General features: G+C 39.4%; 1 protein-coding gene across 1 annotated transcript in view; it reads right to left on the bottom strand.

Annotated features, from left to right (window-relative positions):
* Nucleotides 1-1586: 1586 nt before the first annotated feature.
* The window catches only part of adamts3 (ADAM metallopeptidase with thrombospondin type 1 motif, 3), a 125538-nt gene continuing 102369 nt past the window's right edge, over nt 1587-24755 (bottom strand). The window contains exons 16-22 of the mRNA XM_041936784.1: nt 23281-23361; nt 18132-18295; nt 12960-13116; nt 12026-12158; nt 5265-5472; nt 4133-4250; nt 1587-2071 (exon numbers count right to left, since the gene is read on the bottom strand). Of these exons, the coding sequence (XP_041792718.1) occupies nt 1587-2071; nt 4133-4250; nt 5265-5472; nt 12026-12158; nt 12960-13116; nt 18132-18295; nt 23281-23361 (1346 nt within the window). The remainder of the gene's footprint in view (nt 2072-4132; nt 4251-5264; nt 5473-12025; nt 12159-12959; nt 13117-18131; nt 18296-23280; nt 23362-24755) is intronic.

The raw sequence follows: 24755 nt of genomic DNA on the forward strand, positions 1-24755 counted from the left end.
GTCAAAACGGTCGACGGCTAGCACCATAGAAACTTCTGATTTAGAAAACGGTAGCCAAAGGTTGGGATGACTTAACGTGTTTGAGATGCTTCTTAAAGGAATAGTTTGACATTTTGGGGAATGTTTTTATTTACTTTCTTGCTAAAAGTCAGAGTAGAGGATTGATACCGCTCTCATGTCTGCACATGAAACATGGTGGAGAAGGCAGGAGAACGCTAGCTTAGTTTAGCGCAGCAACTAGAAGCAGGAGAAACAGCTAGCCTGGCTCCGTCCAAAAGTAACAAAATGTGTTTGTGTTGTTTTTACACTTCCGTTTTGTACAGATTAAACATATGAAATATAACACATGACTAAGTGAATAAGTGCTGCCAGTCCTTATGCTAAGCTAAGCTAATTTTCTCTTGACTCTTGGCTAGAAAGCAAATATGCACATTTCTCAAAATGTTCAGCTGTTCTTTTCAAACATTCCCCGGAGAACCTTGCAGCAGCATTTAGAGTGTAGCGGTGCTCCGTTGATGTCCAGAGAATGCTGCTGCTGAAAAGGTAAAAGCTCGGAATAATCTTTGTTATTCTAATTGATTAAAAGGGTGTTTGAAAGTATTCTGAGCTTATTAAAATAATACTGATATTTTCATGTACAGTATTTACAGGAACCTTTATAAATACCCATTTCCATAGAAACTGTAGAGCGCCACTAAACAGACATTGCTGGATACAAAAAATCTATACAACTAAAACCATTTTCCTAATGGTTTACACTGGTTTTTCTCTGGCCACTTCCCATATGTGGCCATATAGATACCATATATGTACTGACAGGGACAGTTGAATTCAGCACGAGTCAAGCTCCATACTGGTTTTGGCAAGAGAATGGCAGTTTACGACGTTCAAGTAAAAGGGGATTTTCAGCTGCGTCAGATGATCTGTTGTTGTGGATTCAATCTGCATGAACTGTCACAATTTGAATCAGCTGCAATGACTGCACCTGCTGACATTTTCTCTCTCGCCTTTTGCTGAGCATTTGCTGGAGGACCTGCTGCAACACCCTGCAGACGACATGGGTTCATTAAAAGTCATGAGACGAGAGAAAAGCCCAATCAGAGGGGAGGCGCAGACGCCTTCCTGCGTGTCTCCTCGCTGGAGGCTTCAAGACTCACTGGGTCAAAAAGTCAAGCGTTTCTTTGTCATATCGACTGAGATGTTTGAAGTGTGGAGCCAGTGTAGCAAAACAGCTGTTTTTTTTAATTAAATTAAGCTATCCTTTGGCTATTTTGTTTCCCAAAAATGATTCACTATGAACTACCGCAGCTGCGTTTCATTAAGCTTTTCATTTGACACGGGTGAAAACTCCCTTCGGACCGCATGCCCCTTTGCCTTGAAATTACTGTATAATTTTCTCCTCTCACTATTAAGTATGAAAGTCGATATCAGGGGCAAAAGGGAAATTCTCAACGACAAAGTGAACCAGCACTTTTCTTTCTTTCTCTCTATTTCTCGCTCTGTGGTGCTTTTGGCTTGAGAAGACTCAGGATGAAGCTGGATTATCTACTGTACATTAAGAGTCCTGAAGGGGAAGGGCGTCACTTTCATCTCTCCACTGTGGAATATTCTCTAGGCCACTGACTATCTGTCGAGCTGCTCGACCTCTGACCCTCGGCAGGATCTGCCAGGGGGGATGTTGCCATGGCAGGCAGCTTGCTGCCAGTGAAACCGATGTGCCGTGGAACCCGCCTTGGTGCCGTAGTGATCTTTGATGGGATTTTCTTAAGTGGAGCAGGGGTGGTGACGTGTTTGGCAGCGTGGCCCGTTGCGGCGGATCCCTTGCCTGAGCCTTGTTTAGCACTGCGAGTGCCGTTGGCCGCAACAGAGGCTGTTAATGTCTCTAATAGCTGGGAGGCTGATCCAAAGCGGACACGCTCCTCCGTCTCAGCCGCCTCTGAAAACAGAGACAGAGCTCCGCTCCGCTTGCTGCAGGAGTCACAGCACAGTTTGTTGTAGCCTGGAATAGAGCAGTACCGCGCCAGGACCTCCATCTGGCAGAAGATGGATTTGTCTCCGTTACATGGCTCATCTGAAAGTCAAAGAGCACGTAGCGTGAGGTCAGTGTGCATGCAAGGTGCTGAAAAGTGGTGAGAGGCGGCCTCAGAAAGAGCTTTAAAAAAAAGCTGAGTGAAGTGGAGCAATGAGACATTTTTGTGTTTATGCCACGAAAAACTGTCCCAACATTTCAGCCCCAGCACATTCAGCAGAATGCTGCTTTGATCCCGACTTCAGTCAGGCTCTGAGTCGCTCCAGTTTGTGCCCCTTATGTATTAGCATTCACATTACATATGCATAATATTCATAAGCATCTGGTTCTCTGAGGGTTAAATACCTGCTGTTTGACAGAGGTCGTTCATGCTTGCTGCTATTCTGAAGGTATTTCAAGAATCCTCAAAGACTCTTCTAACCACTTGGACAATGATGTTTCATCAGTAGGTTGATATTCCAGTGGACGCAAAGACGGCAGTTGATGGCTAAAATCTTTTTGACTATGCAGTGGACAGATGTTTATCATCCAGATTGTTAACAGAGTTTTTGAGGGTTCTGATCGTGACTCAAATGTAATGCTAACACCTGAGCAGCACAAACTAGGACTAGTTTGAGTATGTAGTTTGATTTGTTTTGTGCATACTGAAAAATGGTTAATTTTTGAGTGTACTACTAGCAGCAAATTAAATTACAGACAGCACTGAAACAGCTTCAAGAAAACCCCCAAAAAATAAGTAGTAAGTTCTTTGAAAAATCACTTCAATTCAACATACTTTATTTGTCCCCGAATTTCTTTGAAGTAATGTGTACACGGTACATCTTCCTTAGTTTCAACCTCCTCAACCTTTTTTTCCCCCCAAAATCCTGCTTCTCTTTATCTCTGTCTCTGTTGTATTAATGTACTGCAGGATGCGAATGATTCATTTCATCTGAATTCACCTCATCAGCACACTCAATTAAATGAGCAAATATACACAATAAGTATGTATATTATGTATTTATGTGGTTTAATCTTTACTCTCTGCATATTTAGAATGCCACTTTGATTTTAAAGCTCTTGAGAACCTTTAAGTGATATTCCTCCTTTTAAGTGATAGTCCTTTGCAATCTATCCCTGTGCCTTGGCTACGAACATCAAGCTGGCAATTGTGTTTTACTTAAAATGTTCAAAAAAGCAACTGGCATACGTCAACATTGTTCTCACTTCCTGTTTTGTAGTAAAGCCCTTGAAATTAGCCATAAAGTCACCAATTAACTCAGAAATGTTGCTTACAATCATAATTTTGCTACAGTTAGCGGACTTAGCTTCTATGGGTCACACCAGAACACATGAGGCTTTAGCAGCAAGACCATCAATTCAGCTTTTCACTTGTAAGAGGAAGATCTAATTTCTTTTTTCAGATGTCACAGAGTCACGCTTCAGTAGATGACAATGACTGGAGAGACTTCACATGCTCCTGGTTATTCACTACAAAATCACATACTGGGTGCTACACTGACGAAACGTTTGAGTGAATGTTTTCTTCCTTCCCGGAACCAGCTGTTTACCATTCATTTCTGTAGGTCATGAAAATAATTGGCAGACTCTTGAAACATTATTGATTTTTGTAATTGATCACAGAGTGTCTATGTTATTATTTTTTTTTATCAAAGCTGTACTATTGTTGTGAGGTGAGTGCAGAGGATATACACATGAACTGCTCCAACACTATGAAACTTATGAAACAACTAAAACAAATGAATGCAGACTTTATGTCCACGGTGATCAATTGCACAACTCAAGCGAGTTTCAAGGTCTGCCAATTGATTTTTAACACCATACAGAAATCAATGGAAACCAATGGCTGCCTGGAAGGTTGGAACAATGCATGATTTGCAGTTAAGGAGGTGAACAAGCACAAATGGCCTTTGGAAGGAAATGATAAATGATATATGTTGTGTTGTGCTTAGTTTGTTTTGGAGGACCTGCTGACACAAATGCTTTATGATTATTGGCTTTTATTCTGAAGAGTGCAAAAATGTACTGAAATGTTGAGCCACAGCATTGAATAGAAGCTGGGGTATTCAGCTTCCTTCAGTTCTTCGGAAGTAACATGCTTACCGTGGCAGGGTCCTGGTCTGCACGGTCTCACGGTTTCAGGTTTTTCTCCATTACACTGATCTCCAATCCGGCAAGTGACCAGACGCCTCTCCATCCCCTCCCCACAGGTCACAGAGCACTGTGGAAGAGCACAATCAGCAACTCACTCACACACAGCAAAACAAGCAGTTTTTGGAGGGCAGAGCTGAAACAAGAGAAGCAGGTCACAGAGACTACAGTACATGTCACGTTAACCGGGTGGGACAAATCTCGACAACTTATCATTTTATTTTGCCCCTTTTTATACCGGATTTCTCTATGAGAGCACAGAGGGAAATCTGAAGTGGATCACTGACTGCCAATCACTTCTGCACCAGCTTTGCTTTATGCAGCATGCTTACAGTGTCTGGATGGATTTTCTCAACTTAGTTCAAGAGTTTGTTGAAGATGAGCTTTATTAAGGGTCAGTCTTTGTGACTGATCCAAGGTAAATGAATAAATCTAAAACCCTAGAAGAAAAAGGGAAAGAAAAAAAGATTCATATGTTAAGACTCCATGTCACAAGCATCTACAATAAACTCACAAATAAATAACAAGACAATATATATGTATATGTGTGTGTGTGTATATATATATATATATATATACACACACACACACACACACACACACACACACACAATGTGCATGCATATAAAGAGGTTTATTCCAGTATGGAGATAGATGTTATCAAAAAATTTGAGCAAAGCTCACATGAAAATGAACTGCTGACATGAATAATCTTATTAGCTCTTATCCGCTCTCCACCACTCAGCGGAACGTCAGGTTTATTGGATTTTTTTTATTGTCTCATTTGGATGGAGGAACTAAAACTGCCGTGTTTTCAGATGAGACGTGACACCGCTCTAAATTAAACATCAGATGCCTCATGCTTCATTTTTATACAACTGTACATGACCGTTAAGTCCCACTACCAGACATATCAAAGCTGTATCAACGGAAATCTACAGGAAAACGGTGAGCTGGTAGCGAGGAAGCTGATCAAACAAGATGACGTTAAAAGTAAAATCAGTCACATGCATCTGTGGCGTCATGATCCACACTCAGAACAGAACAAAAAGCCTCTTTTAAATAGATAATGTGGGTACTGAACCTCTGACCACGCTCCGGTCCTCCACAGGGCAGGGCATGGGACTCTGTTACAGGGCCTCCGACTCTCTGGCTTCTCCCCGCTGCAGTACTTGCTGTGGACAGAGCGGTTGGTGCCGTCGTGGAGGAACTGCACGCAGCGAACGGTCCGGATCTGAAAGCCCAGGCTGCCGCAGGTTTTGGTACAATGCTCCCATTCCTCTGAGATCCATCTGAATGAATCAGAGTGAGGAAATGACTGAGGATATACAGCAGGTTTAGTCGATTATGTCACAACAAAAAAGTACACATTTAACAACAACAGTGTGGAAGAAGCACTGAGATCTTTAAAAAAAGTGCCAATACAAGAAAGTAAAAGACTAGATCCTACGTTCATATACCTACTTGTACCTACTTAAGTAAAAGTACTCGGTTAAATGTATTTAAGTAACCAAAAATTAAACTTCTCATTTTGCAGTAAAATGTAAAATGTGTCTATTATTACACGTGACATTAGATTGTTCATATTGATGCATCAACAAAGATTTAAGCAGCATTTTACTGTTGCAGCAGCTCCAGATGTAGCTAATTTTAACTACGGTAAGTACAGTTAGCTAGTTTAGTCCAGTGGTTCCTAGCTGAAGGGTTGGGCCCCCCAAAATCAAGATCATTAATGGAGAGGGAAGAAGAAAAACAATATTGTGGTCCACAAATCTGTCTTTATTTTTGAAAGTTTATTTTTTTTTTCTAACTTTTAGGTTTAGAGGAGGAATCACTCTTTGGTGGAACTGCTAACAACTCACAGCCATCTGAAATGTGACAAGAGGCCCAGTGACAAACCGTTAGGCACCACTAGCTTAATCTATTACATCACAAAATGGAAGTACCTCAAAACCGTACTGAAGTACAGAACTTGAGTAAATGTATTCGGAAACATTCCACCACTGAGGATAAATCTGTGGCGAAAGATTGTTCAAGGTAAAAAACAGAAAAGTAATATGAGTTTGTTTCAATCTGATTTGGCAAATTATTTTTAACTTGCTGCTCAAAGGGATTGGTTGTACATGTATTTGCCAAATTTACAAAGTAACAATATACATACAATAAAAACATGAGTATGCCTGGATTTTAGGCAAAGGCATTTAGAAGCATCTCCATGTGTTTATTTGTTGAATGCAGTTGTTCTCAACTGCAGGAATCCATCAAACTAACAGAAAAAACACTCCAGAGGTCAAATAATGTTAAATTCAGAGTTACTGAGCCCCTAACATAGTTTACAAGCAGCAGTGGTGACAAGAGCTCAGTTAATCAATCTGGGTGAAAAAAACATCTTCACTCAGAGAGAATTAACAGAGCCTCTCTTTGGCCTCTTAGTCTTCAGATTTAAAATTCAACACAACACAAATGCAGATGAGTTTAGCAGGACTGACACAAGACAATCAATGTGTCACTGCCAAGCAGGGGCGGCTGGTCACCACATTAACATTGTATGCCAAAAAAATATCTCTTTCTGTCAAAATACATTTGTGTTTTCTTTCTGTACGACAAAAATCTAACACGTGCTGACAGGCTTGAAACATCCAATAATATCATGCCACCCACCCATCAATCTTTAACCTTGAGTGGCACGGTGCGAAAATTCATTAATTAGCTTGCTAGCATCAGCACGGTGCACCAGTGTGTCTTTGGGAGGAGGCATCACAAACCTAGTTTTGTGGTCCCCCAACCCAGCGGTTACAGGCCTGCTGGCTAGAATTTATTCACATGACAGCTCCAGATTATGCACAAGGCATTTTACAGTGGACTGCTTTAGCAAATACATGGAGCATATGATGGGCTTTGTCTCTCTCTCCCTGACAGATACCGCTGCCCATTGTACACATTATTGTCACAGCTGCTTTTCAGCCTTCAAATCAAATTCCCCACAATGTTCTGCCCTGCCGCTTATCCTGTTACACTTGGAAACCCGTCGATAAGGACGCTAGATGCCCTCGAAATACCATTTCATCTGGACTTTAAGACTATTCCCTTATACTGCCAAGAGAGTGGAAAGGGGTAGAATCATGTCTTGAGTGGGGTATCGCTTTTGTTTTTCTCACACCATGATATAATACTGTAGTATTACACAAATTTCCCACAATATTCTGTCAAGTGCCTCATCATCTGATCATTCTGTCCCTTTGCCCACAGCAGGGAAGACACTGAGCATCCACTCTGTGCTAAATAAAAGCATGTAAATGTTTTTAATAAATAAACTTAAAATCATCCAGCAGGCTGCAGTAATGTATCTCACACCAAATGGCATCTGAATAATTATTATTATTCTCCCTGTGTCTGGAACGCCTGACTGCAGGGACAGAAACCAGCGTTGTGCTCTCATACTGATTTTCGTTGTATTTACCTGTTTTTCTCTCTAGTAGAATTTATCCATAGGCTCAGCAGTCTCCTAAAGAGTCCTCTTAAAGACTTTAAATTGAGAACTTTACAGACTACTGAGACAATAATTACTGCACCATCATGTCAATAAAAACCCCTCACCGACAGGAGATGAGCTGTAGCATTGACTGACCAACAGCGCGAATACACCAATGTGCCCATTCACTGATTTGAGCGTCACATATATAAATGTATGTGAGAAACACATATTGTATGTTGTTTGATAATATGTCTAATATGTATACAAGGTGTTTCTTTGTTTTGTGTTTAGTAGTTTGGAATGTACTAAATGTTTTGTGCTCAACATGCACTGCTGTAAGCAAACTGTAATAGAAGGCGAGCTATCGATGTTGTGGAATTTGATTATCACACAGTTCTGCAGTGTAATTAACATTTCTAGCCCTGCTAGTGGTGTGGCTCTAGGAATGTTGGTGGGTTGGTCCACAGCTTGAGTCGAGATGTTAATGGTCCCCAGATGCTGATTCGTGACTGATTTTTCCTTTAGCGCCACCATGAGGCTGACATTTGTGGTTTTTAAGTGCAGTGTCTTAACAACGACAGAATGCATTGCCATGAAATTTGGATCAGACATTCAGTCATGTCCCCTCGAGATAAACTGTAATATCCACAGATTTTTTTTTATCCATCAGGTCAACATTTTAATTTGGTTTATGCCCACATACCTGCAAACTAATGGCCAATTAGCCTCAGGTGGACTTTGCGTTTTGTGCTAATTAGCAGATGGCAGCATGTAAAGATGACATTATCATTATCATTATCATTATCATAGTGAGCATGTTAGCATGCCAGTGTGCTCAAAGCACCACTGTGCCTATGTACAGCCTCACTGAGCCACTATGGCTGCAGACTATATTTCTACCATAGTATGCCTGTTCCAAAACATTTTTTTTAAATGAGAGATAAAAACTCCTGAGTTAGCAAAGACAGGGCATCAAGTTTGGCGTGTCATCAACTCTCAGCTGTTATGACACTATGACAATTTTCATTTCAACATGCTTGACTTCATCACAGACTAAAGCAAGATGCCTTTGTGGTGGTAGCATTCACTGTACATAGGATACCTCATTTCTAAATTTTTTAAATTTCTTAAATTCTTTTTATTTTTGCCTATTTGCACAATTGCACTGTTCTCATTTGCACCTTTCATTACTGTTTGCACCCCTGCCGCCCTTGTGTCTTCTAAAGAGTTTATGTAACAGTAAATTTCTCTACTGTGAGATTAATAAAGTCTTATCTAATCCGCAAATTTTTTTTTAATATACTGATTATTGTTTTGATTACCTGATTCATTGTTTGGTCTCTAAAATGACCATGACAGTTTTCCAGAGCCCAAGCTGATGTCATTATAATGTATGTCTTCAGCTCTGGAGAAAAGTCTGGCTGCACCCATTATCATTCCAGTATCAGGAAAAAAAAACTGGCTCTCTTGTTTTTATTTCTACAAACCAATCGCAGTCATCTTGGGCGGTGCAAAGCCCAGGATGGTGCCCTTGCAAAGTAGTGTCATTTCTCACTGACCCAGTAATCTCACTGAGTGATGACAGGCCTCTGGTCAGTCTGCAAGCTGTGCCATCGAGCTCTGCATCTGTAAAGCCGTCACACTCCGACTAAATCTGTTTCCACCAAACCTCTGAGCAGTCCTCTGTATTTCAGTTGGCCTAATAATTCTCTGGTTCTGGTTTATTTTCACGCATATACACACCAGAAATCTTCTATATGACTATACCTTCAATCATTCAATGACGTTCATCTGTGTGTGAGTGAGAAAAAGAGCGAGAGAGAGAGACACTGAGAGAGAGAGAGAGAGAGAGAGAGAGACTAAGAGAGAGGGAGAGAAAGAGAGAGAGATAGAGACAGAGAAAGAGAGAGAGAGAGAGAGAGAGGAAGAGGGAAAGAGAGATTAAGAGAGAGGGAGAGAAAGAGAGAGAGAGAGCTTTAGTATTAACATAGGATAATGTGATGATGTGTATGTAATACTTCACCGTTTCCTTGGAAGCACTCAAAATGACTCATGGGAGTCTTTCAACAAGCAGCTTAATCAATCACATTTTTATTTATATCTTTTACATACATAAAGTATTTTACAGTTATCCACCGGTGGTATCCAGTCTAACAGATATTTTTATTTTTATTTGTAGAGGTTTTGCAGTTTCAGCCACTGAAGGTTATGATGAATTGCTTGTGTTTCACATTGTCTACCTTTAAAAGAAAATAGTTCCCATTAAAGACTGTTGTGGATAGGACAGGACAATAGTTACAGAGTGTTTGATTCATTTGAATTACTATGGGAAGCTTTTAATGCACTGCAAAGGAATTAAAACAATTTTCCACACAGGGGTTACACATTTGCTGTGTATTGTGTTGTGTGCATATCCAGCTGCCTCACTGCCTATTTGCATTCATTTCTGTGAACAGGAAGTGGCAGTTTGTCATATTGATTAAGCTGCAACATCCAAGACAGATATGGATTTAATATTATACATTCCTCTACATCCTCTGCTGTATTCTTATCTTTTTCAGGCACGCTGTCCCAAATTTCCACCTCGACATTTCTTATCTCCTCTGCCCGAGTCTTCCTGAAATCTCAGTCTTTTTCTGGACTAGAGGAAGGAAGGATAAGTCAAGTCATGAAGCAAGGTAGGGAGTCTAGCAATGATGAAAAAAAGCAGGCCAGCTATTGAGGGAATTCACTTTTCTTTTCAAAAGTATGTCTCCTCACACTGACCAACTCAGACACCAACTTACAAAGTCTGTCAAAGTCAGTCAAGGAAAAGGTTGGAAAAAATGAGAAAGTCCTCAGAGAGCTCAGATAGTATCTCCACCAAGGCTGCATACTCCTCTGAACTGGCCCTTAAACTGCATGAAGGTGCACATAGTAATTGACAATCATGGGATATTTGGGATTCGGATCTGGGTTTTTTTCCTCATTCAAGTTGGTGGAGAAGACCATGAAACAATAGGACAAGGGTCTTCAAAATCCTTGGATCTGCACCAAAACAGTAGTTTTTATTTGGCAAGCTTGTTTTTATATAACACTTTTTCTACAGTACTCCTCCAGAAGTTTTTACTACGCAGGGTTGTTTTTCTTTAAAACTTTTCTTAGAGTATTTGCCAAAAAAAAAAAGGGTCTGAACGACAGAGACAGTCTGACGAGATATTCGCTCTGCTCTGTTCAAATAGAGGTCTGCAGTGAGCTATGGTCAATTCTCCATTCCAAAGAGAAATACTAAGTTTCCTAAACAGCAGAGAGTGAATGTCTCATACCGGGTCAGATCACAGCAGCTTCAGATCTCTCTGTCTCTCGTTACTTTGGTTTTGAAGTTGAACAGAACAGCCGGCGGGTAACCATTAGCCTGCTGTGTGAGGTCCTCTGTGTTTTACGTTGCACCATCTTCGAGTACGGAAGCTGGCTCGTCTAGCTGTGAGGTCTGGATGGGTGATTTTGGCTGCAGTTTTTTAAGGGTAGCTGCCGCGACACTTCCCTCTCCTCTTGGTGGTTTAGAGCCTCCACTGCTGATCAGCTTATGCATCCCTCTCTCTTAAAGCATTTCTTTCACCTGCAGGCCTTTTCTGTCATGACCCTGCATTTAGACTCCCTCACCTCAGCCAGCACATTAGGCCCCAAAGAAATTTCTTTTCTACTTTCACACCCCTGCTGCCATTAGGAGAGTAGTAGCCACCCACAGCTTGAGTGTGCTTTCACCCAGAGAGGCTGGTTTTCACTCCCGTTATCTTGTCTCCAACCCAGCTGTTATCATTTGGTAGAAATAAAAACAGCCCGCTATGATGGATCTCTTGTGACAAAACTCATTACTCTCCTAACAAGACACAGTGACTAGATGTATTAATAAAAAGTAGACCCGTCCAGGCACTTGGCACTGGAGAGTCAAGACTAACCTGTAAATTACTCCCTGTGTAAGCCTGGTAGAAATTTACCCGAGGCTCTGATGGTTTGAGCCCCTTGTCACGGTGAAACAAACATTATGACACAAGTATAAATACAGATACTGCCGTATCTACTGTACTGGTTACTGATCCATTCATAGTTTCTCAACTGATTTCCAGAAAATGTACTGCATCACGATGCAGTATAAGGAGATTTGCAACACTCTCTTTTTAGACGTCACCTACTATATTGACAAATCTGTGTAGCGCAAAGAAACCCAGGACGAGATCATTTTGGTCTATGTGTGTGTGTGAAAACACACAGTTAAATATATTTCACATATTGACGGACCAGCATAGATCTTTGGGTGTTAAGTGGATTTTTCCTCTCCATCATTGTTCAGGATATTTTCCTGTGAGGGAAGTTGGGAAGCCTGTACTCACTGAGGCTGTGTGCAGTCCTGAAGGTTACACATCCTGCGGATGGGTTTGGGCTTCTTGTTGGCGTCACAGTAGCCACGATGGACCATCTTGGTGTCTCCTTTCTTTCGACATCCATACTTGGTGTACTGAAAACCTGTGAAGGAGGTGAGGTTTTTTGTTATGAAATTTTTGTGCAATTCATTAAAAAAAGACAAATTTGTAAAAGGAACACAATGTAATTTTGTAATTCTGCATCATTCTTAAAATCTTCGTTTCTGATTTATGTTAAAGTTGTGGTGATTTTAGGCTTCTGTTCATGCAACATTTACACTGAACAACAACAAAAAAATTCCTAGTATTGAAAAAAGTATACTTTGTTTCAGTACAGAAACTCATATTTGCAATAGTATCATCAAATTTAAAAAGAAAGCCAGCCCTACTTTAACCTTGTTTCCCACACAAAAAAAAAAAAATCTATTAAGATCCTGTGATATTACCTTCTGAAAAACATTTGTACGGGCACACATGAAAATCCTATTTAAACCTATTTGATCAACTGACGCACTCTATAATAATTTATTCATGAGAGTATTATTATGTTAGATGTGTCTAAGGCGTACAGCCAACCACGGGCGGGACATCTGTTGTGTCTAAAAATAGCCAGACATATGTATCCTGTCCATCTTGCAGAGCGAGGCATCATGATACAATCGTTCATGTAAAGATCAGTATTTGTTCCTTGAAATGAAATATAATCATCATGTGGCATGTGTTCAGCCATAAAACAGCACTGCATTTAAATACAGCTCAGTGGGCACTATTGTGATTGTGAAGGCTGCCTTCGCACAACAAAAGCAGTGAGTATAATAGTCAGATAGACATGGACAATAGAAAAAGTGGAAAGAAATTATTCCTTTCTGTTCTTTTCTAATTTGATGGTAATTTTTTCCTTTACCTCCAGCACAAGGTTTGGAACATGGAGACCAGCTTTTCAGAGCCCACTCATACGTGTCCTCTTGGATTACATTGTTGTTGTTGACAGGCACCGAATCTTCATGGATGATGTACTTGTACATTAAAGTGGACCGTGTTTCATTGTCCTTGGGTATAATCTGCAAGCCAATGAAAGAAAAAGCAAAAAACATAACACATTACTATTATAATATTGTCCTCTATGATGCACATTTGTATTAAAATGAAGTGCAAATTAATGCAAATAAATGAATAATGTCTAATTGGAAGATACAGAAGACAAATTGCCAAAGCATTGTCCATGGGCTCGATTCAAAGCTCAAAGGCAACTATGCCATAGTGTTAATACGAGAGGGAAATTGGTTGAAGATAGGACAAGCAATTATCAGATAATAGCATGGAGTTCATGCACAAGATAAGAATGAACCCACACGGCATGGGTTACTGTGTCTGAGCTTTTCCATGGATCAGGTATATTTTTTGGAGTTCAATTCCAAATGAAAATTGCTGGCACAACAAAATACTATCCACACTAATGTAAATATTCCATATTTTCTTATTAGACGTCATTAAATTTGTATGAAACTCCTACATCTAATGTCAAATCAAGGTATTAGCTGGTGTATATGATAGATTTTATATCATTATATAACACATATGATCAAATGTTTATGTGGCCAATGGCTATGAAGAGAGATCAAATTGGGCACTGCAAATATTCTGAACATTTAGTCAACCTGTTTTGCATTCAAAAATAATGTCAAAGTCATTTTTCAGCCATTGTTAATGTTTACCATTCTTAAAAGGAAGAGAAAAAAAGCTTTCTTAGGGAAATATCAAAAGTGCTCCTTTTTGTCTGTGCTGCTGGAGGGATGTGACAGTGTCCATTGATTGACAGGATCCAGCAGGCTGATGAGGGTCAAAGTAGGCTGAGCACAGTTGTCCTGTAGCTTAGGGCCATCAGGCCATTATGGGTGAGACACGTGTTGCCAATGTAACTAGTACCTGGCTACAAGTGATGACTTTTAAGACCCCTTTAGCAACTATCTGACAAATCTAGCAACTTTTTGGGCAGACCTTGTGTCTCTTGAAGAGAGCTGCCAGTATTTGTTGGTGAATGTGGCCTCGTGTGGCTGTGGCTCTCTGTACCGAGGACTGTGGTCACTGAGCGAAGGAGGACAACAGCACGTTCAGTTGACCAATTATCGGCCAGACAGAACATCACTGAGCTGTGAATGTGCGTACCTATCGACCAATCAATAATCCCCATCATTTCTCTGAGGAACTCAGTCTCCTCTGTTTTTGTTCTGAATGAAAAACACAGAGTTTACTCCAGCTTCTGGATTCTCCATGACATTTCAGTTTCACAGTCTCTACAACAGTCTACAGAGTTTCTGAAAACAGACGCAGATTTTAGATACATATTGATGAGTTGAAAGCAGGTAGTTAGAATCTCCATAGCTTGTGTTCATTTTTTAAAAACTCATGTTTTAAAAGATCATATACATGTAAATAGTTATATTATGATGTCACAAATATGCAAATTAGCTAAAATGGAGAGCAAAGGACCACAGCACACTGTATGTAACTATTCCACAGATCTACCCAGACTGACACAATGTTTGCATGTCTGAAGCTCTCACACAGTTAGACAGCTGGTAAGAAAAAACATTTTACCTTCCCCTGAGGTTTGAGAAGGGGACTTTGCCGGTATGTTTTTGAGGTGACTTGTTTGCCGTAGCAGACTAGCTAATTTGCTTGCTAATTTGTGAGAGATTAAAACATTAGTTTTCACTTCTTGTCACATTTCAGATGTCTAGAAGTTGTTAGTAGCTCTGCTAAGATATATTTCCCCTCCAAACTACTCACATGGTTTTATTTCAATAACTTATTATCCAATATTTCACAAAAAAAATAAAGGTAGGTGAAAAGTCCAAAAACTGATCACAGGGTATGAGGATTTTGTTTTGATTTTTTTTTTTTTTTTCCAAACGAGAGCAAAGGACATGTGATATTGTACTTTGCTGTAGCAAAAACATGTAATTCAGCTTGGTTGTTATTGACAAATATTATTATTTATTTTGATCTGTTGTCTGAAATTATGTAATTTCATGTGACACCTATGAGGATAAAAGTACATTTGTTATTACATTTTTCAGGTTAAGTCTAATTTAACTTTAAAAGCCTTCAGTACAGAATAATGAATACTTGTCTCATGAAAATAAAGTTTCTTTTTGGGGGGAAAATTGCCTCCTGTGACATATCTGCTCCAATACAAATTTGTTTTTTATTATTTATTAATATTTATGCAACGTAAGAATGAATCATTATCTGAATGATTCACCACAGTAGCACAAAAAATCATTTTAAAAAGCTTGCTTTGTAATTCTCCTCTCATTAGATTGCTTTTCAGAAGAGTGCTGTTGACAAAAACCGAAAATGCACTTCTGTCAGACATCACTGTTTTTGAACAAAATGTCCATATATTTATTACCCTATAATTATTACCCTTCAGTCTTCAACTTCAACTTGCAAATGAATGGCAGTTTAGAAAATCCTAATGTTATGACACGGAAATAATTAGAGCTGGCATCCCCTGGGATGTAATGGTAATTAGGAGAAAAAAAAAACACAGGATTATGTGTGTTTGCTCAACAAGCTCTTAATATGAATGAAAATGTGCCATTAACAAAAACAAGAGAATGTCTCTAGTATATAAGCCCTGAGACACAGAAGCAAGACAAAAGCAAATTAATAATCCAATTTAAAGCTGTTCTTTAGCATTTAATCCCTTCTTTTACAACAAAAATGTTATGAAACTTTTTAAGTTTCCATTTGTCAAATCAAAATGATTTCATGATAGAGGAAAACCAGATTTGCTCTCTTGCATCTCATGTTTGCAGATGATTCATAATAATTTCCACTGGATCATTTCTGTCCACTGCTGTCTATTGATTTATTATTTATCTGTTCGGTTTGAATCCTTTTAAAAAAAAAGAGCTGGTTTAATAACCCTCTGTGAAAATCTGGCACTTCTGGACATTCGTCACAGTTCACTCACGAGTTAAGTTTTCCTCACTCCTGTTAGGATGACTAAAGGACAGTACAGCTTTTTTCATACATTGAATATGTAACAATCTTGTCTTCATCTATCTGTTCAATTACTTTTTAGACATTAGCCATTTAGACATATGTGTCCATCATGAAGTTTAAAAGTTATTAGTGATATGAAGGAAGAAGAAAGTTTTCTGTTTAACGCTGGCCGCATCACTGATGGACTTTTTGATTTTGCTGTTGAAGTTGAAATTTATGACCAGTACGAGGGCAAACAATCCTCGCTCTCCCTTCTTACTCAACAATTTCTGCTATAAACATTTGTAGTTATTTTTTTCTTTTAGCAATTTCATAATGGCAGTGCACAAGCACAGACTGACAAAACCTAAAATGATTCCTGTTTGCTCACAAGCTATGTGTACTACGTTTTGGTGGATATTCATAATATCTTCATTGTAATATAAACTAGAATCACCTCCTTGTGGCTGTGACTTCGCAAACCAGTCAAGTTGCATTTTACATCCTTGTCAGATTAATACAATATATGTAATGAAGACTGAAGGAATCAAATGAAAGGTATGAAGTGTATTATTTTGGTGAAATGGAAGTTATCACTATATTGACATGTATGATTCCAGTGAATCATTTCCAGTGAGAAACATGCTGTCTTAACTTAGAGACTGTTTTCCAGAGGAGCACAGAGGACTGATAAAGAGCTTCATCACATGGTGCAACGACAATCACCTGAAGCTCAAGAGACTGTATCCAGTTCTCTCATCAGGTCTACAACCAAAAATGCATTCAGACTATTTGTGTTTCAGAGGGTTGAAACATTAAGATTTGAGCTATAGTGAGCTGCTCTCTGTCTACCAGCACTCTCTTTTATTTTTAAATGAGCCACTGTTCAGCATCTCTTTATGGTGCATTGTTTAGACACCTCTGCAGTTTGAGAGAATTAACTTCTTTTTTCTATATTATATCATTTATTCTTTCTTTGGCCTTAAGACTGTTGGTTGTACAAATAAAGCACATAATGGTGTCACCTTGAGGGACAGGATATTGTTATTTAATCAACAGTGAAAAAAAGCTGTATTGCTCAGTTTGTTCACACTTATCACAGTCTCCTACTACAGTGCCGCATTCTCTTCTGGTGCTCCCCTGGGATCTATATTGGGTCCCGTGTTATTCTCTGCTAATAAGATCCCCAAGGGTATCCGGTCATGTTTAAAGACACTTAACTGAGATCAAGTCTTATCTTTCATTGATAGACCCGAGCGGGTTATCCACGCTTTGATCTCTACCAGGTTTAATTAATGTAGCTTACAGTAACTCACTCAGATCTCAGCAGGAGAAATACCGCCCAAGTTCAGAGAGATGCTGCCTGATTGTGAACACGCTCCGAGAGAAGTCACCATATTACTCCAGATCCTTGCTGCACTTCACAGGTTGCCTGGTTGTCAGGTTGCGATTCAATTTAAAGATTTCACTGCTTGTTTTGAAAACACTAAATGCTCAGACTCCTACTTTATCTATGATTTCCCAAACTGTGTATGAGAGTGATTGCAACCTGACATCCTCTGGTAGAGCCTTCTCATTTTCCTTGTCTGGCCCCTTAAGGTTTGAATCTCAAACATGCAAGTTCAAGGTCCTATTTTAATCCACTGATCAACCCACATTCTCATCTCTTGGCATTCTCTTACATTTTATTTCAATATCTTTATCCATCGTTATTTTGGATAACGTTTTTGACATGTTTTTCCACTTAAAAACATGTCAAATAAAAAAAAGCTGTTTAAATGCTGTTGGCATTCTCTCATGTTTTATTTCAATATTTTCACCATCTGTTCCTGTCCTTCTACTAAAAAGCATCACTAATAAAGAAAACGTTTATAATCACGGCTTCATTGTTTTATTAATGAGTTTTATTCATTACAATCTAAGAGATAGTGGTGAAAATTAATGAGGAGAATGGGGGTTGGGGTAGTGAGGGGGCTTGAACTGGATGGCTGATGTGCTTCTTCTACACAGTGCTCATTGCCGAGCACATAGCCTTTTAGATTCATTCAAATATAAGCTTTGATAGAAGAGTTTGTATTATTACCAGAACCACCACGGGGTCATGCAGAGGTCCGTCAGTGTGCAGCGTCTCCACGTCTTCCTCAATGATGTAGTGCCACTCCACACCCAGGTCAATGAAGCTTCTGGACTTGACCTCCTCTCCTTTCCCGTTGAGGATGTAATGCCCCGTTGCCTGGTTCTTGATTGCTGTAATCAGTCATTTGTTATAAGCTCCTTACAAAGTTGAAATAGCTATACCCTATAATTTACAAAAGTCCTGAATTATTCACTAAGAATAAAAAGGCTCAAAATGTACTCTAAAAGGATGATTCATGCAATCTTTCTACGCCCTGGCACTCATTTGGAATTTGGTTGATGCGTGAACTTTATGAAGTCTGATTCATTCTTTAATTCACACAAACAAAAGCTGCCAAACTATTAATATAATAAAACTTGACAGAGGTGAGAGGCTGGAATGAAAATGGGCATGTTTGTCAGTCGCTTGCAATTGCAATTCATGGGGTAAAGTGAGCTTCTATAACAACCCACCTGATGACCTGTATCTCACACCATCAGTGAACACAGTCAACGTTGAAGTGTCAGACTGGTGCAGCAGAAAATAGGATTTTAACAGGTGAGTCCATCAATTGCAGCAAATACCTTTAAAACCTGTGCTCTAACTCAGCTTTTCGCTTCAGATAAACATCTTGTTGTGAAGAATTGATGAATAAATTCTGATTATTTAGTGCTGCCTGAGTATATACATATGCAATATTGACACATTGCACAAAATGCAGAGCTATCAGCGGGAAACCTTGAAATGTAAGCCAGTCAGAAACATCTTCACAGTGCATCCATCAGCACGTCATTTCACGGAATAATGACAGGAAGGATGGATGCTGTTTACAGCAGAGGAATAGTCCAGATGCTAAAACTGACAGCTTCTTTTTCAAGCATAAGATATTCAAACACACTTCATCAAAAACCAGATGCACACTAAGACCTATTGCTGTTATAATCTGCGTTTATCACTCTTGCTTCTTTGTTGAAAACAGCTTCTGCAGTGGAGAGTTTCTTTTTTGTCTTCCAGAGCTGCAGGGTTCGGTCAAAATAAAGGCAATCACGTCTTACTGACGTTTCTCAGTGTTTTGTGATGATGGAGGCTATTTCATCTGGCACGGTGCTGTTCTCTCCTAAAGCACACAGCCAGTATTCCCTCTGCAGTAGCCACTAACATTCACACTGTTGGCTCGCTGGGCCTTTCAGCTTCCTGATAAGGCAGGAGACTGCTCCATCACAGCTGGCTCGAGAAAGTGAAGAAAGAGAAAGACGGATGGGTCAGCAAAAAAAATCTGAGAAGGCTGTTCGCTTCCTGTTTCCAACTGACGGTCATAATTGTACCAGAGCCTTAGCATTTATTATTGTAACTCCCCCGACCTTCATGTAGTAGTCATGTTAACACAAATTATAATGTTTCTTGAGACTTCAAGTCCTGATTTGAACCCAAACCATGATCTTTTCTTTAAACCTAACCTGGTCACTTTTGTGCCTTAACCTAACCAAACTTTAACCTTAATGTTTTCACATCATAAAATGTTGATTTAAAAAAATCTAAAAACATGGACAAAGGACATATTTTTGTCATTTAATTTGAAGGACTTGTTCTGAGAAGATGAAGGATGAGACATTGCATTTCTGTTGTATAATAAGTAAATATCAAATGATTAATTAGTGAACACTGTTCTTGTCAGTTTAGTTTCAACCTATACTACATGTGTGTTCTGAATGTGTTTTGAATGTGCATTTATTTATTGTTTAAAATCTATTTTACTTTCTGTTCTATTCAATTCTAGTACATAGTAGTAATAGTACAGCTGGTGATGCAGGCACAGCTCAGTACAGCTTTATCTTAAAGAGCCATAATCCTAAATGCTTGAGACCCACTGGAACAACAAATTGCTGTACTTTATACAGGACATACATCATGTAATAAAGTCTTATCACCAACAACCATGGTGTTCAAGGTTTGGAGGTTTTCAGTACATGTCCAAGGATCCTACATTGCCTGCGTTGCCTAAGCCAGATTTAGCTTATCCCTCCGTACTATAGAGCTCCATTGTCATCCAAAAGCGATTAAACACATCAAAAAGCTGCACTGTTGAAATGAGTGATATGTTCCTTCATTACCATGAAAACAAACACTGTTGTTTATTTCAACTGCTGTTGTAAAAACTCAGAGCACTGTGTATTAGTCTGTGTCTGAAAATAGTTACTTCCTATAGTAATAGAAAGCAACGGAAGCATCAACACATCATTGGTTGGGTCTTTTTGTGATAGCTTTTTGAAAATAGGCAATATACAGAACAACACCAGCCTGCAAAGCCAAGCTCCCGGACCAGCACTCTTTCTCTCAGGACAAATAATGGCATGCTTTAGCGGAGGGGCATGAATCTCCACCGATGAGATGTCTGTTGCTGCATTATTTCGGACTGCAGTTCAGCTGTTGAAGAAAGATGATGAGGCTCTTTCTAAAAATAAATGAAACTGAAAGCCTAACAAAACTGGTTTGTACAGAAAACAAAAGTTTTGTAAATTAGGCAACAAATGTGATGATTATTTCCTCTAAATTGCTTCACAGTTAAATTAAATTAAATTATCTTTCACATTATAAATGACATAAAATCAGTGTCTCTTCAGCACATGCCTATACACCATAGAATTCCCAGCTTGAATGTCTGTGATGCGGTGAGTCTGTGATGCGGTGAGTCTGATGAGCTGGAAAACATCCTCCTCTCTGTAAAAGCTCATCAACTAAGCCTTAGTTGGGGGGGACACGACCAATTATTCTGAGCCTCTGATTGCATCATTTTTATCCTATTCAACTGGGGTCAGCACCTTGTAATAAAGCTTTGAAACGGATCCCGCTAAACCTAAATTATGGCATATATTAAAAATGGAAGGTGATTCTCACTATACATTGACTGTGGATTATCAAACGTGGTGACAGAGTGGAGGAACACGGCAGTTTTTAGATCAGCTAATAATCCCAGAGCAGGAAATAAAAATAATCTTGATGGTTCCGGGTAGATATACATCATACATCCCTCCCACGCGTACAAAACGGAAGGACTGTCTCAGGCATCGTTACGTAGATCTGTAGACTTCTAATTATGTTTAACGAGGTTTATGGCAAAACCAGATACCATCAGTTCAGGACTGACTAATCGTGAGAGTGTCTCAAAGGTTTTTTTTTTATGAGCTTTATACATTTTAAGACGTATGTTATTGGGGTTTTCAGACAGAAATTGTACCAGTGTCTGCTGAACTGTTGTTACTTCTCTTTGATCAATTAACTCCTTCACTGTGTCTAAATATCGATGCAATTTATCCTCTTTCTTTTTATCATCCTCTTACTTCAAAGACTTACTCCAGCCATTTGTGTATTTATCTTCATGTAGTTATGGTATGCAGCACTTTTAGCTTCTTGACTTCTCTCCTCCTCTCTGATGATGGCAGATAAATAAGTTGAGCGTAAACGTTATCTTGCAGAGAGCTCTTTGAAAAACACATCGCCTCTGGCTGAGGAGGTTGATGCTGGCCTGGCTCACCTTGTGCTGAATAAGTCATGCTTTCTTCTGGCCACTCACAGAACAAGACCCAAAACCTTTGGCCACCTCTTTCATGCCTTCAGTCAACTGACAAAGTCTTTGTAAGGATCCTGCAGTCGCTTTTTAAACAATAAACAACTTTTATCTGTGTTTCTTAACTTTAATGTTTGTTTGTTGCTTTTAGCTGTTCACAGATGTGCTTTGGTTTTGTTTCAACTTAACTCTAAAGGTCTGATACGTTGTGATTGTTCATTTGAAGCTGCATTAGTCAGTATTTCGTACACTAAATCCATGAAGAATTAACACCGAACTCTGAACACAAAGTCAGCGAATAGATGGTGAACAAAGAGGAGCAGCAAACCACAGCCAAAAGGAGATTCAGTAATGGAGTTACATTCGTCACAGCTCCAAATGAATGTGAATGTTCTTACTAACACGTTAGCCGTAACAAGCTCTGACATTATTTTACCAGTCACACTGAAATCAGATTCAATATAACAGTTCACTGTAACAACAAGTCCTCCAAATGGAACAGCAAAATGTATTATTTCCCCTAAATAATGACCTGACACTGCTATGGTTAAGGTTTGGTTTTAGTAAAGCCTACTCAACCAGGGTTAAGGAAAGCTCATGGTTTAGGCTAAAATAATGAATATATTAAGACATAACTAACCACCGCTCGGTTAAACATGGGGAACAACTGTTAAATTAATTACTAACTATTAAAAGAAACCAATGTTGATGGTTGATGGTTGATGGAGTTATCTGTTAGACCACACTGGCTATCAGCAGTGTTGTTTAATGACTTTCATTTAAAAAAAAATCTTAAAATCAATCAATAATAAAATCAGTAGGACTTCGTTATGGGAAAAGATGTCTGCTGTCTAGAAAATTCCTGACATGTTTTACATTGTTCAAATGAAAGAATGAAAAAAACTCAACAGGTTAATTAGCAGGATAGGCTGTGTTTTTTTTTTCCTTTGCTGTTTGGAGTTTTACTGATTTTAGAAGAAAAGATGAGTTTCTGAACGTAAACATGTCTGAGCATTGGGCATTTGCACAGACAGCTTGTTTTCCTCTACTGTACGTACAGATTAACTAGGTTCCTGGTCTCTGACTCTGTGCCACTGTTCAAAATGTTCTGGCACAACCCTGCTGAGGTTACGTTTAAATATGAATATGGTGATATTTCATACTGATTTAGTCCATGTTTCTATCATCCTGGTCATAAATAATGCCGATTCCTTCTGAATATACTTGACTCTGGCCGTGAAAATCACTTTGCCGTAGGCGAGAAAAATGCAAAGCTAACATAATGCATTCCTTTTTTTGCAGTAGAGAAATAACCCACTAATCTAGAAACCTCCTTTTAATAGATTGATCAATAATGAATATGAATATGAAGGCTTGTTTTCTCAGTCTGGGAGGTGACAAGGAATAAATTGTGCAAAGTCTATGATCTCTGATTTTACATGCTCCCATTTGTCTTCCAGTGAAACATGAGGAGGATGGTGATGAAGTGGTTCCAGGCATCCTTGATTTCACTAATTCATTCATGTGTTTGTGTTGGGAAGTCAGACTTACCAAGAATTTGAGGGGAGGCCTCATGTTCTTGGATGATCACATGTCTAGCTCCAGGAGGAACGAGAAACATCTTAAGGTAACCTTTGCCAAGTTTGTAGAAGCGCCAGCAGAAGCAGAAGACGGGGGGTTAGGAAAGATAAGACAGGGACAGGTAAGTTAAGCGGATACAGTAATAGTCTGTTTGCAGTGGTGGACATCACGCGTGTTTCAGAAGGTTTGTTCCCTTTGCTCTAAAAAAGATATGTGAAGGAGTTTGAGAGAAACAGAAAATGGTAAATGCCTACGTCAGCTTTCCTCCTCTCTGTAGAAGCCTGCAGGTAACATTTTTATTGAAACTGGCCGTTCATTCACATCCATCTGCTGTGTCACCAAAGGACTCTTAGAAATCGGAATACATTACTGCTGTCCTACTTTGACACAACTAAAGATCATGAAAGGAAGTCTCTCGAAATAAACTCCCCTCCCTGTGTGCTCATATTTAACACTATTTAACAGCCAGGATGTGAATGAAAAGAGCCTGCAGCCATGTTTCAATAAGGCACAGGTTTTTCAGACTACAGGCCAGCAAAGTCATCTTCTGTCAGTGATGTCCACCACTTACAAACCCAAAGTGACTCACCAAGTACATTTCTAGAGTCTTCTGTTTCATTTAAAAACACATTTCGAGCTCCTTTGGGCAAAGAGAAGGCTCCTCTGGTCTTCCCTTCAAAATGAAATGAATCAGTTAGTTAGTCTTGCAGTGGCTCCTCTTCATTTCACTGTCTCACCGTTTCTCTGCAACAACACCACCTACAGTGGAGGCACATTTAATTAGCATAGCAGGGACCTGAGGAATTCACATCTGATGAGGAGACAAACTATTTTTGCTGGCAGGGAGATGCTTGCCAGTCACCAGGACTGAACTGCAGCCGTGTAATGATTTGCCCTGAGTTTTGACAGGCAGGCGCAACACTCCTGGTACAGATGCAGAGGTGCTGCTGAGGTGACTCAATTATGAATGCAACTGGCACACTGTCGCAGGGTTCACACAAGGTTACAATAGGTGGCAGAGTTGCAACTGCTGCACTCTACAGTATATAGAAGACATAAATTGCATTGCAACTTTTGGAAAATGGCAAAAGATCCCTTTACTTCTGTGAGAGCATCCTCTGATGGCAGTGAAATTTAGAACCACAAGCCACTCGATGTAATTACAATTTGATTAAATTTGATTTTTGGTGGACTGAAATACTGCACACAAGCTAGTTGTCTGAAGCCCCTTCAGGTGTGGATGCTTAGGTTGAACTGAGCATCAGCATGCCAGTTGTATATGGTCAACAACATCCCAGATTGCCTCCAAAGGTCTGCAGGTTTGTTTAATGACATTTTTATCTGCACAAAGACTTTAAAGTTAGTTTGTTAGGCTGTTGAAGCAACTGTTCAGGAGACATTTACATTAAATGACCATACATATCAAAATTAACCTCCTACAGACA

Source organism: Chelmon rostratus, chromosome 5 (genome assembly GCF_017976325.1).
Source record: "Chelmon rostratus isolate fCheRos1 chromosome 5, fCheRos1.pri, whole genome shotgun sequence".
NCBI lineage: Eukaryota > Metazoa > Chordata > Actinopteri > Chaetodontiformes > Chaetodontidae > Chelmon > Chelmon rostratus.